Here is a 16,687-nt window from a genome sequence, read left to right as displayed (position 1 = left end):
CATCGCGGTCTTCGGATTTAAATCCATTGGATTTCTTTCTGTGTGGGCATCTAAAAAGCCTTGTTTACGCTACACCTATTCACACAAGAGATGCATTGTTGAATAGAATAACATTACATTGTGAAGCCATACGAAACGACCCTGGAATGCTATTTCAAGTACAGAGAGGGTGTCTTCGCAGACTAAGAAAATGTATAGAGAGAGAAGGTGGTCATATCGAGCAGTTTCTGTAGCGGATTTTTCATTTCTGTTTGCTCTTGAGGCTCTTGAGTTTCGTTAGTTAAACGTGTTTGCATTATAAAAATTCGTTATGAACATTTTACCTATCATTTCCATTTTCCTTAAAAACTAATATTTTCGAATAATGGTAGACATCTCAGGATAAATGTTGTTGAATTAACGTTATCATTACTATTTCTGCTTTGATAATTATTCATTTCAAATAATGGTGGACGAGCGGGTTTGATGTCGTCGAGTGAAACTACATTTTTATCAAGACTCGTTGCTCCGATCGACTTTCCACACGAGTACTTTTATTCATAAAATTGTCCAAGTAACCTTAATTTGTTGAAAAATATTGAAAAATATCTGTCATTTCAAAGTTTTGGGGTGTGGACCATCGGGGGTAGTCCGTTCCTGACTTTGTAGCAAAACAACTGACTCCTGCATGAAAGCTCATCGAAGGAATTCATTTGTTTAGTCAATTACCAAAATTTGGATGATTTTGAATATTCACTTGAAAAGTTATCAAAGAAAAACATTTTTCATTTTGTAATTTCGAGGGCCCGTTACTTGGTAACGAAGGATTTTAGGAAAAAAAGTTATATGAAGTACCGGTGATATTTTGACCCCATCTATACATTCCCGAGAGGAAAAGAGGAAGTCCAGGGACACCCTGTATATCTAAATCAAATTGTTTATCTTGATAAATGACCTTGCAATCAAAATAACCCAATGGTACAATCTTACCCCCATTATACAAACAAAAAACCTTGTCAGTTCTTTTCAAATTTGTTTCCTCAAAATTTTGTTCACCTGTTCTGGTTCACCTGATTCTTTCCATATTGGTCTATTTCCTCACCAACTTAAAACCTCTGTAATAATTCCATTATTTAAAGGAGGGGACCCCGAAGTTTCAGCCAACTACCGTCCAATTGCCATCATTCCCACTATTGCGAAAATAATAGAAAAATTAGTGAAAAATAGACTCCTTAACTTTTTAGAAAAGCACAAAGTTATAAGTACTGCACAATTTGGATTCCAAAATAAAAGAAATACAACTGATGCAATTTTTCACACACTTTTTGAAATTTACACTGGAATCAATGGTGGCGAAGGGGTTGCGGCAGTGTTTTGTGATCTGTCTAAAGCATTTGATTGCGTTGATCATAAAATTCTGCTGCAAAAACTTCACTACTATGGTTTCAGGGGTCTTTCCTACCAGTGGATTCAATCATACATATCAAAAAGAAAACAAATGGTCAAAACTACAGAATGCTCGGGTATGGAAAAAGTCAATTGCGGGGTTCCTCAGGGCTCCGTCCTCGGACCAATTCTATTCCTACTTTACATAAATGATTTAACATACATCAAAATCTCTGGCAAATTCACTCTATTTGCCGATGACATCTCTATTATTTGGCATAATGAAGACACTGATGTTCTAAAAATACAAGTTGAGAACGATTTAACAAAAGTCTTCATCTGGTGTGAATCGAATCGTCACTCATTCAATATACAGAAAACCAATTTGATGACTTTCAAATGTAATTTTGATGACTTAACACGTAGAGTGCCACCACGAGAAGACCGTTTAGCAGTCCCTACTGGCCACAATTTTTTTTTCAGGTATAAATGTTAAAATGCATATACGTAAAGAAAACTCAAATAGTTACCCCAAAATTCATTTATTTTTGTAAAAATGCGATAAAAAAATTGGTGGACACCATTGACCCACCGCGGCCTTAACCACTCGAACTTTCAATATGGCCACGCGGTGGGCATGCGTGGGCGACATCAGCTGGTGTATTCACGTCAATTCTTGCTCAGTTTAGGCGGCGTAGTCGTTGCAATAAGTCGTATTATATGCATATACAAGTTGTAATTGTTTGGTATAAGTAAGTTTAGTGGATTAAAAAAAATGTCTTACGAAAAAGATCAGGAAAAACTTAGAAAATTGTGGAATGATGCGCTATCTGATGAGTCGGATTTTTCACCAGATGTTTCCGAGTATGAACCAAGTGACTCAGATTCGGACTCCGATGAGTACCAAAAAAATGTCGGCGAGCAGTTCAAAGCAAGGACATGGCATCCACTAGTTTCCAGCCCCAGACATTTGAAGCAGTGCGAAGACCATTAGAAGTAAAACTTCAAATTACTCCTGGTAATGAACCTAATAACTTTGATCCTAAAGTATATGAGAATGAGAATGAAATTGAGAGAACTATTGAGGAAGTAATTATGCAGAACACGGTTTTTCTCGAATCTGATTCTGAAGAAAATTTGCCAGTTGAAGAAGTGTTAGGCAGGGTGGATTGGGGACCCGTTACCGGAAATAATATGAAACACTTCATATTCTCTGAAAACAATCCAGGAATTCATCATTTTTTATATGATGATTATCAAAAAACCCCATATGACTATTATAAATATGTAATTTCTGATGATATATTTGAGTTATTCGTAACTGAAACGAATCGATATGCTGCACAAGAGAAAAGCAGGGGACGTCCGAAATCTCGCATACAAAATTGGAAAGACACCACACAAGATGAGATGGAAAAATTTGTAGGATGTATTTTGTGGTTGGGACTTATATCCTTGCCTTCAATATCTTCATACTGGTCAAAAAACTTCATTTATACAAATGGACTTTCACAGGTAATGCCAAGAAACCGTTTCCAATTACTTCTAAAAACCTGGCATTTTGCTAACAACGAAGCTGTTTTAGAGAACGACAAAGTCCACTTTTATCGAAACTTAGAAAAAAAATTTCAAATGCCGATAATACCAGGAGAGTTTCTGTGCATCGAAGAAACCCTGGTTCCCTTCAAGGGGCGAATAAAATTTAAACAATACATTAGCAATAAAAGGTACAAATTCGGCATAAAATTATTCAAATTATGTCTAGAGGGCGGATATTTATATGATTTGAAAGTCTACTGTGGACAGGAAAGAAATGAAGTCGAAAATCAAACTGTTCCAACAAAAGTCGTTACTGATTTGACCAAGGAATTACTTGGTAAAGGACGTACAGTTTGTGTTGATAACTACTATACATCTGTGGAACTAGCTCAAGAATTGTTGATAAATAAAACTTACATATTAGGTACACTACGCAGCAATAGAAAGAACAATATCAAAGATGTTATCAATAAAAAACTTAAAAAGGGTGAAGCTATTTCAAAGGAAAGTAACAACGGAATTTTTGTTGAAAAGTGGAAAGATAAACGAGATGTCCTGATGTTGACTACAAAGTATGTACCGGAAATGGTGACTGTACATAAACGACGAGGAGACATTATGAAGCCTAAGTTTGTCATTGAGTACAATAAACATAAAAGCTACATTGATATTTCGGGTAAGTCATATTTATAAATTATATTTCGTTTTGTAACTATTGAAATTTTCAGACCAAATGAAGGCCTATAACTCATCGCTTAGGCGTGGGGTCAAATGGTACCGGAAACTTGCCACAGAGTTAGTGGGTGGTGCAGCAATTGTCAATTCTCATTGGCTTCATCAGCGGGTCACAAACAATAAAATGTCTATAACTAAATTCCGAGAGGAGGTTATAAAAGGTTAGGAGATATTTCCCTCTTAGTGATTTATCTACATTTATAATGATATGTATCACAAATTTGCAGGTCTCCTAAAACGTGCCATATTGCCCGATAATTTTCCCGATTCTGGTACTGATAACAAGTTATTTGAAGCCGATAAAAGACAATTGTGTTCTCACTGTTATCAAAAAAACGTCACGGAAATGGGAAGAAATTCAGCAAAGAATAAAAGAAAGAAGACAAAATATCGTTGTGAAGCGTGCAACAAACATGTTTGCTTAGAATGTTTTTTCGAAATACACAGTTCGAAATTAAAATAAATGAACATTTTTAGTTAGCTTTTTGTTTTTATGATATTTGTTGTAAGAGCTATTTGATTATTGACGCTCAAAAACTAGTTACAGTTACCTCAAATTTCTAAATTATTTTAAAATATTTTGACTCTGGTGGACAATGTTGACCACCAGCATAAAAACCAAATACGACGAAATCTTGCTAAAAGCATCTTAGTTCGTTCCCTGCATATTTAGCATGGCTCTGGTGGACGACGCAAGCCCACCGAGGCCAGAAGTTACAAAGTGCAATGTGGATAATATCGACCCACCGCGGCCAGTGTAGATTTATTTTTCCCCCTCAGCTGGTGGACATCGTTGACCCACCATGGCACTCTACGTGTTAAATATTAACTCGAAGAATATTGGAAATATAGGTACTGTGAAAACACTGGGAATACTAATTGATGATAGACTTAAATTTGATAATCACTTGACTGTTCTTAAAAAAAAATTATCTTCCGGTTGCTATGCAGTTAGACTAATCTCTAAAGAATTAAGTTTTCCAACTGCTAAAATTGTATATTATTCATTATTTGAATCACACTTAAGATATGGCATTCCATTTTGGGGCAGTTGCTGTAATTTTCTGTTCAATAGCATATTCATTTTATAAAAACGTGCCATTAGGTACATGTGTAAAGCTAAATTTAACGACCAATGTAAACCTCTATTTAAATCTCATAAAATTCTAACTGTAGTAGCATTGTACATTTTAGAAACGGTACTTATTGTAAAAAAACATTTGAATAAATTTGGTTCAAATTCTTCACATTACGTAACTCGGCAAAGTAATGACATCAAACTCCCACTGCCTACCACGTCTCTTGTATATGACTCTTTTATCTACAAAGGCGGCAAAATATATAATCACTTACCACTTGCAATAAAAACCATTGGATCCTTCTATAAATTCAAAAGAGCAGTAAAAAATCTATTATTAGACAGAGCCTATTACAGTCTGAATGAATACTTTAGTGAAACACTAGAATAATCCTTATTTGATTTCCATATGTCGCATAGTGTTGCTCATCTTTTATTATGTATAGTTGTGTAGATTTATATAGTATTAAGTGTCACATGTCACCTTTTATTAACAAGTTTAATTGTTGTTGACATATTTTCTCTGTTATCAGTGCTATGTATACTTTATATTTTTTTTTTAATTTTTTAACTTTGTAACCATGATGTTATTCATGAACAATAAAGTACTTTCTCTCTCTCTCTCTCATAAAATGTGCGAGAAATTACCGTATAACTTGCTCCAGTAACCAAAATAAAAGTGAACGATTTATTATCTATAAAAAGTTTTATAAAAACCGGGTTGGTTTTTGCTTCCAAATTGTAAAGAGAATAGTCTTCCGATTCTAAAAAGTTATTTTTATTTTCATTCAATTCTTTAAATGAACTTGCATTTCTTTTATTTGGACACATAGGAGCAAGATGCCCTTTTTTATCACATATATGGCAGTTACAATTTCTATAAGAACACATATCTGTTTTATGATTCTTACGGCCGCAAACGGAGCATTTGGAATGTGATGGTGGATTGATACGGATTCCGCTCTTTGAGCCGCCGCCTCCTGATCCTGAATTGCCGCCGCTCGTACCTGCTGGACTGTTGTCTTCACAGCTGTTTTTTCTTGACGATGCTACTCGGGATGGAAGAGGTTTCTTGTGCTCAGAAGATCTGGACTTATTCTTCGTGTAGTAGATTTCTGGTTCCATCTTGACAGTGCTGTTATAATTTTGTACAACCGTACTTTTGGAAGACGCAATTTCTATGATTTCAGCTAAAGTCACCGTTTCTTTTTCTTCATAAAGCCTATCCTTCACTCGACCAGAGTCATAGCCGATGATAAAACGATTTACTAAAGCCTTACAAATTTCATCAGTTCCAGAAAATTTGCAATTTGCCACTAATGATCGCAGTCTTGCACCCCACTCTTTTGGAGATTCATTGGCTGATTTTCGTGCTTCGAAAAATTTTTCGCGACACACAAAAACAGACACTACCGGTTTAAAATAATTGTCCATGGATTTCACAATATCTTCGTAAGATTTTGTTTCAGGTTCTTCTGGAATGAACATATTGAATAGTAGTTGATACGCCTCTTCATTTAATAAACTTAAACGTTTCCGTTCACTTTTGTTGATACTATTTGCCGTGAAATAATTGTTCAAACGACGTTTATAAATCGACCAATTCGACGTAGCAGGATTGAATTCCTGAATATGTCCCGTATACTGTACAGATTCCGTCATTTTATCGACTCGGGGTTCGCTGCTGACCGTAAAAAAAATGAATTTGCACTTTTTATAACTCAGAATATCACCCGTCGCTACTTGTGATGTATTCAACTTAAATAAAACAACTCCTTATTTTCCGACCTTTATTCTGCCGCTCACCTAGACATACTGCTCCTCGATTCCTAGATGATATATAAAAAAAGTACAATGTACAGAGTGCTACACTAATAAACTATATACAGGATGTCACAGATACCAAAAAACAAATTATCTTTGCACAATGAAATATTTTTTCAGATTTTCATGTGTTTTTGAAGATTTCAAGTAGATTTTTCCCAGTATATGTTCTGCATAAAAAAGCATTATGAATGTGTTTTTTCATGAGTTTTCAAATTACCACTTTGATTAAATGACTTCAAGCAGCTTTTACACTGAAATGGCTTTTCACCAGTATGAGTTTTTTCATGTGTTTTCAAATTATTACTATTAATAAAAGACTTCAAGCAGATTTTACACTGAAATGACTTTTCACCAGAATGGATTCTTTCATGTATTTTCAAATTAGCACTCTGAAAGAATGACTTTGAGCAGATTTTACACTGAAATGACTTTTTTCTAGTATGAGTGATTTTATGTGTTTTCAAATGACTACTATGAATAAAAGACTTCAAGCACATTTTACACTGAAATGGCTTTTCACCAGTATGGATTTTTTCATGTATTTTCAAATTACCACTTTGATTAAATGACTTCAAGCAGCTTTTACACTGAAATGGCTTTTCACCAGTATGGATTCTTTCATGCGTTTTCAAATTACTACTATGAATAAAAGACTTCAAGCAGATTTTACACTGAAATGACTTTTCACCAGAATGGATTCTTTCATGTATTTTCAAATTAGTACTCTGAAAGAATGACTTTGAGCAGATTTTACACTGAAATGATTTTTTTCTAGTATGAGTGATTTTATGTGTTTTCAAACTACTACGTTGATTGAATGACTTCAAGCAGATTTTACACTGAAATGGCTTTTCACCAGTATGGATTCTTTCATGTATTTTCAAATTAGTACTCTGAAAGAATGACTTTGAGCAGATTTTACACTGAAATGATTTTTTCTCCGTATGAATTTTTTCATGTATTTTCAAATTACCATTTTGAGTGAATGACTTCAAGCAGATTTTACACTGAAATGGCTTTTCACCAGTATGACTTCTTTCATGTCTTTTTAAATTACTACTCGTAAAAGACTTTAAGCAGATTTTACACTGGAATGGTTTTTTCCCAGTATGAGTTCTTTCATGTGTTTTCAAATTATCACTACGAGTGAATGACTTCAAGCAGATTCTACACTGAAATTGCTTTTTACCAGTATGAATTCTTTCGTGGGCTTTCAAATTACTTCTTTCAACAAATGACTTTAGACATATTTTACATTGGAATGATTTCTCCCCTGTATGGGTTTTTTCATGTCTTTTTAAATAACATTTCCAAATGAATGATTTCGAGCAGATTTTGCACTGATACAGTTTCACAATATGATCTTTTGCAATGCCAAACTCCTTTTGACATAACGCTGACTTCTTTTCATTGAAGGTCTCTTCTTTTTTCTCGATGACTGTTCCATTCTCTGTTTCAACAAAAACGTTCCCCGAATCTGCGAAAAAATTACTAATGAAATAGATATTTTATACAAAATTGTTTGCTTGAAAAAAATATTAATTTTTCACTTAGTGACTGTTGATTCAACCCCCCAAAAAAGAGTAACCTTTCGGGATTCTACTAAAAAGGTTATGAAACAAAGTTATTGAATGTTCTGTAATGTATCTGAACTGGCCATACATTTATATAAACTAAAAAATTTAAACTTTCCATGAAATGAGGATATGTATATTTATACACAAACTATTTACTGGTCATAAAGATTCCAATATATAATTAAACAAACTATTTTAATCCAAACCAATCAAACAGATTAATAATGAATCAAAGTATATTTATTTATAATATTTTTTTCTTTCTTGAGGTTTCATGAATGAAAAATTCAATTAGAAATTTAAAAATAAATTGTAAAAAATTCAAGGGAAACGAATAATAACTACTGAGGAGATTTTTTGTAATTGATTATCATGTCACTATTTCGATTGATAGGTAGAATTGCAATGTCATAAAATTAATCGAATGAAAGCCTTTTTCACATACTATAACTAAAGCACGCTTTCTACGTGCTTTAGTTAAAGTATAGTTGAAACTGAATCTTCAACTAAGTTAGAACCTTTTATATACAATTGAAGGTACCATATACATCAAATCCAGAACTGGACTCACCGAGACGGATAAACAGTTGTACCCTCCTCACAGGAATGCAGATCAGAGGAAGATACCTTTGTGAATATTTTACCATTTTTCAATATACAATGTATGTATAACAATGAAAATACGAGGTCAGTTAAAAAAATGAGGTGAATGTTCAAATTTCGCAGGCTACATACCTTCGATCACCGACTTTTTTATATAGGTACACTCGTGTACCAATATAAAACACAGTTTCAGCTGTTTAGCATGTTCAGTTTGTTTGTGAGAGGCTTTGAAAAACTATCGACAGCCATACAGGTTTGTAAAAAAGAATCAATAACTCAATATGAAATAAAATATAAAGAAGGTAAGGATTGGATTACAAGGGAATTTCTAGAATTAATTAAAAAACATGATAAATTATATTCAGAAAAAATGAAACATCCTTTTAATCTGGATATACTCAGGGATTTCCGAATACAGAAAAATATTGTAGAGAAAAAACGCAAAAAACTGAAACAGGAATACTTTGAAAAGAAATGGAGCAATACAGGCAATAACCAAAGTAATTAAATAACTAATTTGGAAATTGAGGGAGAAATTCTTGATAATCCCAAAAATATAGCTGAAAAAATGAACAAATATTTCTTTGATATTGGTAAATCAATAATGAATAGTGTCAACCTACAAACAGCGTCATCTTCTCAGTTTGAGGAAATCATAAGTGATTGTTCAATGTACCTATACAATACAAACTCCCAAGAAATTCAGGAAGAATTATATAAGTTGAATAGAAATGCAGCACCTGGTTATGATAACATAAATACTAATGATCTTTCAACACTCAGGGATTATATTATACCTATTTTAGTCAAATTAATAAATGAATCTTTTAAACAAGTTATATTCCCAGATATTCTCAAAGTCAGCAAGGTAACACCTACACACAAGTCAGGACCAAATAACATTATTGATAACTATAGACCTATTTCAGTAGTTCCGACTCTGTCAAAAGTAATAGAAGTTATTTTAAAGAAATGTATTATCAATTACATGAAAAAATGTGTTGCCTTTGACAATTACCAATATGGATTCCAAGAAAATAGTAGCAACCTGAGTGCAACTATAGACTTCATTAACCACATTGCTTCTTCACTGGATAATAAATACTACACTATTGCTGTATTTGTTGATTTACGAAAAGCATTTGATGTTGTTGATTTCTCTATATTACTTGAAAAAATTGAAGAAATGGGAATAAGAGGAAATGCTCCCTCTTTACTATCTATTTCTCTTTACTATAATACTCGTACCCATTATAATGTCTTTTTACAACCTGTACGTACTAATATTGGCTTAAATAATCGCATTGCAATATGCATTAAAACTTATAATTCTCTTCCCAAGGAAATAACAGATATCCATAATTTAAATATCTTCAAGAATAAAATAAAGAGTTTTTATAATAGCATACTCAACAAAGGAACGGCTTAAATCTATTTAATTCTCTGTATTAATTACTATCAAGTTTTTTATTTTATTCAGATTTGTATTGTGTATTATCAAGTGAATCTTGATAATATTATTTTGTTGTACTGCATAAAGTATTATTACATTGTTTTTAGCTGGTTTTGGATAACTTTTTTTTTGGATAGTGCTGCTATCTCAATTACTATTTAAAATGTTTATTGTAACCATGATTGCATTATCTGAATAAAGTTCTTTAAAAAAAAGTTACAAGTGTTTTGCATGTTCGGCAATTTTCTGCCATGGAAAAAATTGATCAAAGAATCTGCATCAGATTTTCTGTAAAAAAAATTTACTGCTCAAAAACACTTGAAATTTTGACAGTGGCATACTGTGATTGTACTCTGAGTCGGAAAAATGTTTCACAGAGAGCCGAAAAGATGTGATCCAAAAGATTTTGTCAATTGAGATGGAATGAAGAATATCAATTGGTAGAAGAATCAAAAAGCATAAAAAAATTATGGGAATGTTCATTCCAGTGTGGATATCCTAGCAACAAAAACTTAGTAATAAAATTGAAACCAATAAATTGGTGGATTTAGCCTTTACTACGTGGCAGGAAATCATAATGAAGAAAAGAGAATTGAAATTTTCAATGTTTTTTACCACTTTTTTTGTAACTAACATTACTGCAGTTTCTTCCTATACGGACATTTTCAAATTTATACAACTATAATGTATAAGTATATTATGTATATTATGGAAATAATAGTTTGAGTAGATTTAAAGGGTGCCCTAAATGTAATAGAAATGAAAGATTTCCAATTTATCAATATATGTTAATTTCTTGAAAAAATTTTGCAGAATATTTGACATATTGTTCTTATATATCCGTTAATAGTGGATGATCGTTGATGAATTTTTCACTGAAAAATAGAAAATAATTCATAGATAACAATTACAACATCAAATCAATTTGCAGTGCCGTCAGGGAGGGCGGAAAAAATAAAAATCTAATTTTTTGATATATTTTTTCTTATATCTCCGTTAATAGTGGATGATCGTTGATGAATTTTACACTGAAATATAGCACATTATTCATAAATATCATGTACAAGATCAAATCAATTTGCAGTGCCGTCGAGGAGGGTGGAAAATAATACGACATTTTCCAATAATTTTTGGGTATATCTCTGTTGATAATCGATGTGCGTTCACAAAACTTTCACTAAAATGTCGAGAAATACTATATAAAGATATTCCAAGATTCAAATGAATTTTAAGTGCTGCAGGGAAATGTATGAGGAAAATAATATGTTTTTCAATTGTTTTTTGGAATATCTCGTTAATAATCGATATGATTTCACGAAATTTTCACTAAAATGTCGGGAAATAGTCTATAAAGATATTCCTGAACTCAAATGAATTTGAAGTTCCGTAGGAAAATGTATGAGGAAAATAATATGTCATTTTCCAATTACACTTGTTTACAGCCAATTTACGACTTTAATGCCAAAGGCAGTTTTTTGTTAATTTTTGTCATCTTTGTGAATAAAATGAGTTGACTCCTGTAAACGCAGTATCACATATTTGAACTCGACGTACGCAACAGTACAAAAATGTCCAAAGTACAACAACTTGGCTGCGTTAATCCTGCAGATAGTTTTTGCTATATATGTGGTCAGTTTAGTCCTAAATCGCAGAAACGGCCAATAAATCAAACGACCAAAGTAGCTTATCATAAGTATTTTGGATGTGTTGTTGGTGATCAAGATCGGGATTGGGCTCCTCACGTATGTTGCCAAACCTGTGCAGAAAATCTAAATAATTGGTTAAAGGGCAAATGCTCTACTATGCCTTTTGCAGTTCCAACGATTTGGCGAGAAACAACAAATCATTACAACGACTGCTTCTTTTGCATGACAAACGTGTCTGGTTTTTCAAGAAAGATCAAACACAAAAGTGTATATCCGGATATTCCTTCTGTAAGAAGGCCGGTTCTTCATGTAGAAGGTTTGCCGGTTCCAACACCTCCGGCAAATTGGGAGGAAGAATTGGAAATGTATGACGACCAGGCAGGTTCCCATGATGTGCCAGAAAAAGACGGTCCTTATTTTCGAGAGAGTGAAGGAAGAACACACCCCATTTAATTGAACAGACTGAATTAAATGACCTAGTTTGGGACCACCACTTGTCCAAAGAGAATGCTGAACTATTAGGGTCTAGATTACAACAATGGAATTTACTAGCCCCTAAAACCAAAGTTACAATATTTAGGAACCGTAACCATGAGCTATCCTCGTTTTTTACTATGCAGGATAAAATGTGTGTTTGTGGAAATCCAAATGGTGTGATGGAAAAATTAGGATTTGCAAATCACTCGGACGAATGGCCGTTATTTATAGATTCGTCTAAAACAAGTTTAAAAGCTGTTCTGCTCCATAATGGTAACAAAAGACCCTCTACTATTCCTCTTGCACATACAGTTGCCATGAAGGAAACACACGAAAGTATGTCACTTATTCTAAATGCAATAAGTTATAATACGTATAAGTGGCAAATATGTGGTGACCTTAAAGTCATAGGACTATTTAGGTCTTCAGAGCAGATTTACGAAGTTTTGCTGTTTTCTTTGCCTTTGGAACAGTAGAGCAACAGAGCCATTATCAAGTAAAAAAATGACCACCGAGAAATAAATATCTTCCAGGTGTGTTTGCTTGACCCTGAAGAATATACCTCTTGTTAATCCCAAAAACATTTCGTTACCTCCATTACACATTAAACTGGAATTAAAGAAAAAATTTTGTAAAAGCATTAGACAAAGAAGGTGATGCGTTTAAATATCTTAAACACGTTTTTCCAAAATTAAGTGATGCAAAAGCTCAAGGAAGGTATATTTGTTGGACCACAAATTAGAAAACTAAGTGATCATCAGTTTGATCAAACATTAAGTAATGTTGAATTAGCTGCGTAGAGTTCTTTCAAAAGAATTGTTTTTGAGTTTTCCGGGAACAAGAAGAGTAGAAAATTGCGAAACACTTGTAGAAGAACTACTTGAAAACTACTATAATAATAATAATAATAATAATAATAATAGCCTTTATCACCAACAGTTAAAAACCATTTACAGGGTTAGATATTTTAAAAAAGTTAATGAAATGAAATACTGAGATACAGTGTCAAGAATATATTCTAGGGAATCAAAATTTATATCACACAAATTTGAAATAAAATTGAAATTATTGCAAATGCTAAAGATAGGCGACTTGAGATACAAATTGGTTCTAGCCAGTTGGCTGTAAAAAGTTTTTGTACTTCTAGTTCTAAAATGAGGCACACAGAAAAATTGTTCTAGCACGTTTTCTGCATAATTCAAGACTTTCAATATTGAATGTCATTGTAAGAGATTCGTATGGAATACCTCTATCAGGATAGATACCATAAGATTTGAAGTAAACAAACTTTAGGAAACGACGTTGAACTTTTTCAAATAATGTATTATAGCAATTGTAGAATGGAGACCTTGAAACAGAGCCATATTCTAATTTTGACCTTACGTAGGCTACATAAAGAGTAAATAGAGCAGATATGTTTGAAAAAGATCTACCATTGCGAACTATAAAGCCATAAACTCTAAATGCTTCTCTTACTTTCGATCTAATATGGTTGGAAAGAGACAAATTTTGAACAAGATCTTTGAGATACTTCGTGACAGTGAAATGGTATCTACTCGATGACTAACATTTTTGTACTATAAGACACTACTTTACATTTGGATGCATTGAGATATAGTTTGTTAACTACACACCAAGTCTGTATATTTCAGAATGGGATGTCGCATGCCTCTCAAAATTCATTTCTTACATTCCCATTCGAATTTTTTACCAGACAATTTGGGTGCTGTCAGTGACGAACAAGGGGAAAGGTTCCACTAAGACATACTGACAATGGGATGCAGCAATGATGGGAGATTATTGTTGCTTCCTTAATGACGGAAAACGATGAAACATATAAACAAAAGTCAACATTTTGAAAAAGGTTATGCACAAGAGACTTCATCTGAATGTTTTTTCATGTGTATTGTAAATAAAGTCTGTTATCCTCAAAATATATGGTTTTTTCCTTGTTTTCATCTCATATTTCCCTGTATGTGAAAATGTTTGTATAAAATAAAAATAACTACAACTCAAAATCTTAACGCGATGGAATATTTTTGATGTTGAAGTCGCAGTCAGGATGCTTCAAACTCTCATGTATAGCCATTAAAATATTAATCGCAATTTACTTTTTTATTTGTTGACTAGTGTAATTAAACAAAATATTTTGATTCATACCAATCAAATAGATTAGTAATAAATGAAAGTGTATTTATTCATAATATTTTTTTCTTTCTAGAGGTTTTATGAATGAAAAAATTCAGATTAGAAATTTGAGAATAAATTGTAAAAAAATTCAAGGGAAAATGAATTATTAATACTGAGGAGATTTTTTGTAATCGATTATTATGTCACTATTCTGATTGATAGGTAGAACTGAAATGTCTGGCATAAAATGATTCTAATGAAAGCCTTTTTCACACACTATATATAACTAGAGCACTCTCTCTGCGTGTGTTTCGCTAAACAAGTTAGCATCATCAGGAGACGATTAAAACTAAATCTTTCAACTAAGTTAGAGCCTTTTATATAAAACTGGATGTACCGAATACATCAAATTCAGAACTGGGCTCACCGAAACGGATCAACAGGTGTACCCCTCTTACAGGAATGCAGATCAGAGGAAGATACCTTTGTAAATATTCTACTATTTTTCAATACACTAAGTATAAATCACAAAGAAAATACGAATGTGAGAAATGTTGACAATGGCATATGCTGATTGTACTCTTGAGTCAGAAATATTTTCACAAATGGTACACAGTAGCGGCGTTAGGGTATAGCGCGGTCAGGCAACCGCCTAGGGCGCTGGATATGAAGGGGCGCCTCAGGCTCCCCTTTATTTCCTCTCGCTCATTGAGCGAGGCCTACTTACTCGTAAATTCCCTAAATTTAGCGAAAAATTCGTTATGTTGGCAAAAGTAAAATGGAACACAGTGTTCAAATCAGATTACTGCACTGCATGCATTTAATTTTACCGGGAATCCCCGGCCATCCAGAAAAACATTATCTATCTCTTTTTAACGTTTAAATTAGAGAGAGTTCATGTTATTTCTGATGAAGCGGAACAAACTCAGCTCATTCTCATTCATTACATCGGTGCATGCACTTTCAACAGTTATTCCAATTATTTTAAAACAAAGAGATGCAGTAATCAGACGGTTCATGCCTTTTTTGCCTGATCAGAATGTGGCTACCCCTGTTTTTGTTTTAAATTTTATCAAAGATCCCAAATTACAAGAACTGTATCCAAATTTATGGATAGCAATTCGCATATTATTAACTATACCTGTAACAGTTGCTAATGAGGAGAGGAGATTTTCTAAGTAAGTAAGTAAGATGATTTCATTATATCTTTTTCCTTTTTTTATATGGGTTTGAATTGCAGTTGCAGGGTGAGATGTGATTCTGAAGATTTTGTCAGTTGAGATGTAATGAAAATATCAACTGGTAGAGAAATCAAAAAGCATAAAAATTACGGGAATGTTCATTTTGGTGTGGGTATCACAGCAACAAAAATTTAAAATAAAATTGAAACCACCTGATCATATTGAATGAGATTAGAAAATCCTGAATGCAAAACAACCTTCTTCAGACTATAGTACCTGTGGTGAAGCAAAGTGTGGGTTTTGAATCATGAGTCATATCTTACCCTGTATTTCAAGGAACTTATTTTGAGGGCCTTCACTTATTTCTTCAATACATTTTTCTGATTTGGGTTCATGGTAAACATCAATGACCCCTTCACTTTTAATCTGATCTATATCATATTTTTCTTCGAGGTTATGGGTAACCATTTCAATATCAAACATATCATATTTTCCAGATTCACTGACCATTTCAGTTTCACCTGTTTCACATTTCATGATATTTCTTTCAAAAACCTCTTCATCCCCAACAGATTCAAGCTCTTTCTTAATAAATATTCCACAATCCTCAATAGCCATTATCTTTGAATAAAGCGGTATTGTTTTCAACGACGAATTCCTTATTTTTATTCAACTTTGTCAACCCTTTTTTGAACAGAAGTAATGTAATTCTACTTCTTCTTTTCTTGTTTACTTGTGGTCCAGCACAGCCAAAAATACTGTTTCGAATAAAACGCACCTTTGGATGGATGAACATAAATATGTTGTTTTCTGCGTGTTTTGTTATTCATATACTCAGAGTATTATTACGCCTTGGTTAAAGAAGAAACGGACTGGTTTAAGTTTGACGATAGTCGTGTCACGAAGTGTTCTGGCGATGCATTGAATTTATTGGAGCCTCTGGAGACACCCTACATTCTGTTTTATGAGAGAGAGGACATTGTTAGATCAAGATCTTCAGATGATGTGGTGCTGCAGGTTTTTCCGGGTTTTCTTGCAGCTGAAAAAGCAAATGCGCCACTGGAATCAATGAAGTC

General features: G+C 33.2%; 1 protein-coding gene across 1 annotated transcript; it reads right to left on the bottom strand.

Moving 5' to 3' along the window:
- Window positions 1-6,493: 6,493 nt before the first annotated feature.
- Window positions 6,494-16,437, bottom strand: LOC141483271 (uncharacterized). The gene is made up of 2 exons (XM_074177763.1): window positions 15,935-16,437; window positions 6,494-8,021 (listed from the first exon to the last, which is right to left on the bottom strand). The coding sequence occupies exons 1-2, from the start codon at window positions 16,227-16,229 to the stop codon at window positions 6,727-6,729; spliced, it is 1,590 nt and encodes a 529-aa protein (XP_074033864.1). The 5' UTR covers window positions 16,230-16,437; the 3' UTR covers window positions 6,494-6,726.
- Between the last annotated feature and the right edge of the window lie 250 nt (window positions 16,438-16,687).

Source organism: Leptinotarsa decemlineata, unplaced genomic scaffold (genome assembly GCF_025532065.1).
Source record: "Leptinotarsa decemlineata unplaced genomic scaffold, Ldec_3_MD MMD2_tig00003192_RagTag_RagTag, whole genome shotgun sequence".
Taxonomy (NCBI): Eukaryota; Metazoa; Arthropoda; class Insecta; order Coleoptera; family Chrysomelidae; genus Leptinotarsa; species Leptinotarsa decemlineata.
This window is presented reverse-complemented; position numbering and strand designations above follow the sequence as displayed.

What these genes read in the sequence shown, in the direction of transcription:
- LOC141483271 (XM_074177763.1), bottom strand. Translation starts at nt 16,229, where the DNA reads ATGGCTATTGAGGATTGTGGAATATTTATTAAGAAAGAGCTTGAATCT. An exon ending in TAAGTTCCTTGAAATACAGG is followed by an intron (nt 8,022 to 15,934) that starts GTAAGATATGAC and finishes ATTTTTTCGCAG; the next exon opens with ATTCGGGGAACGTTTTTGTT.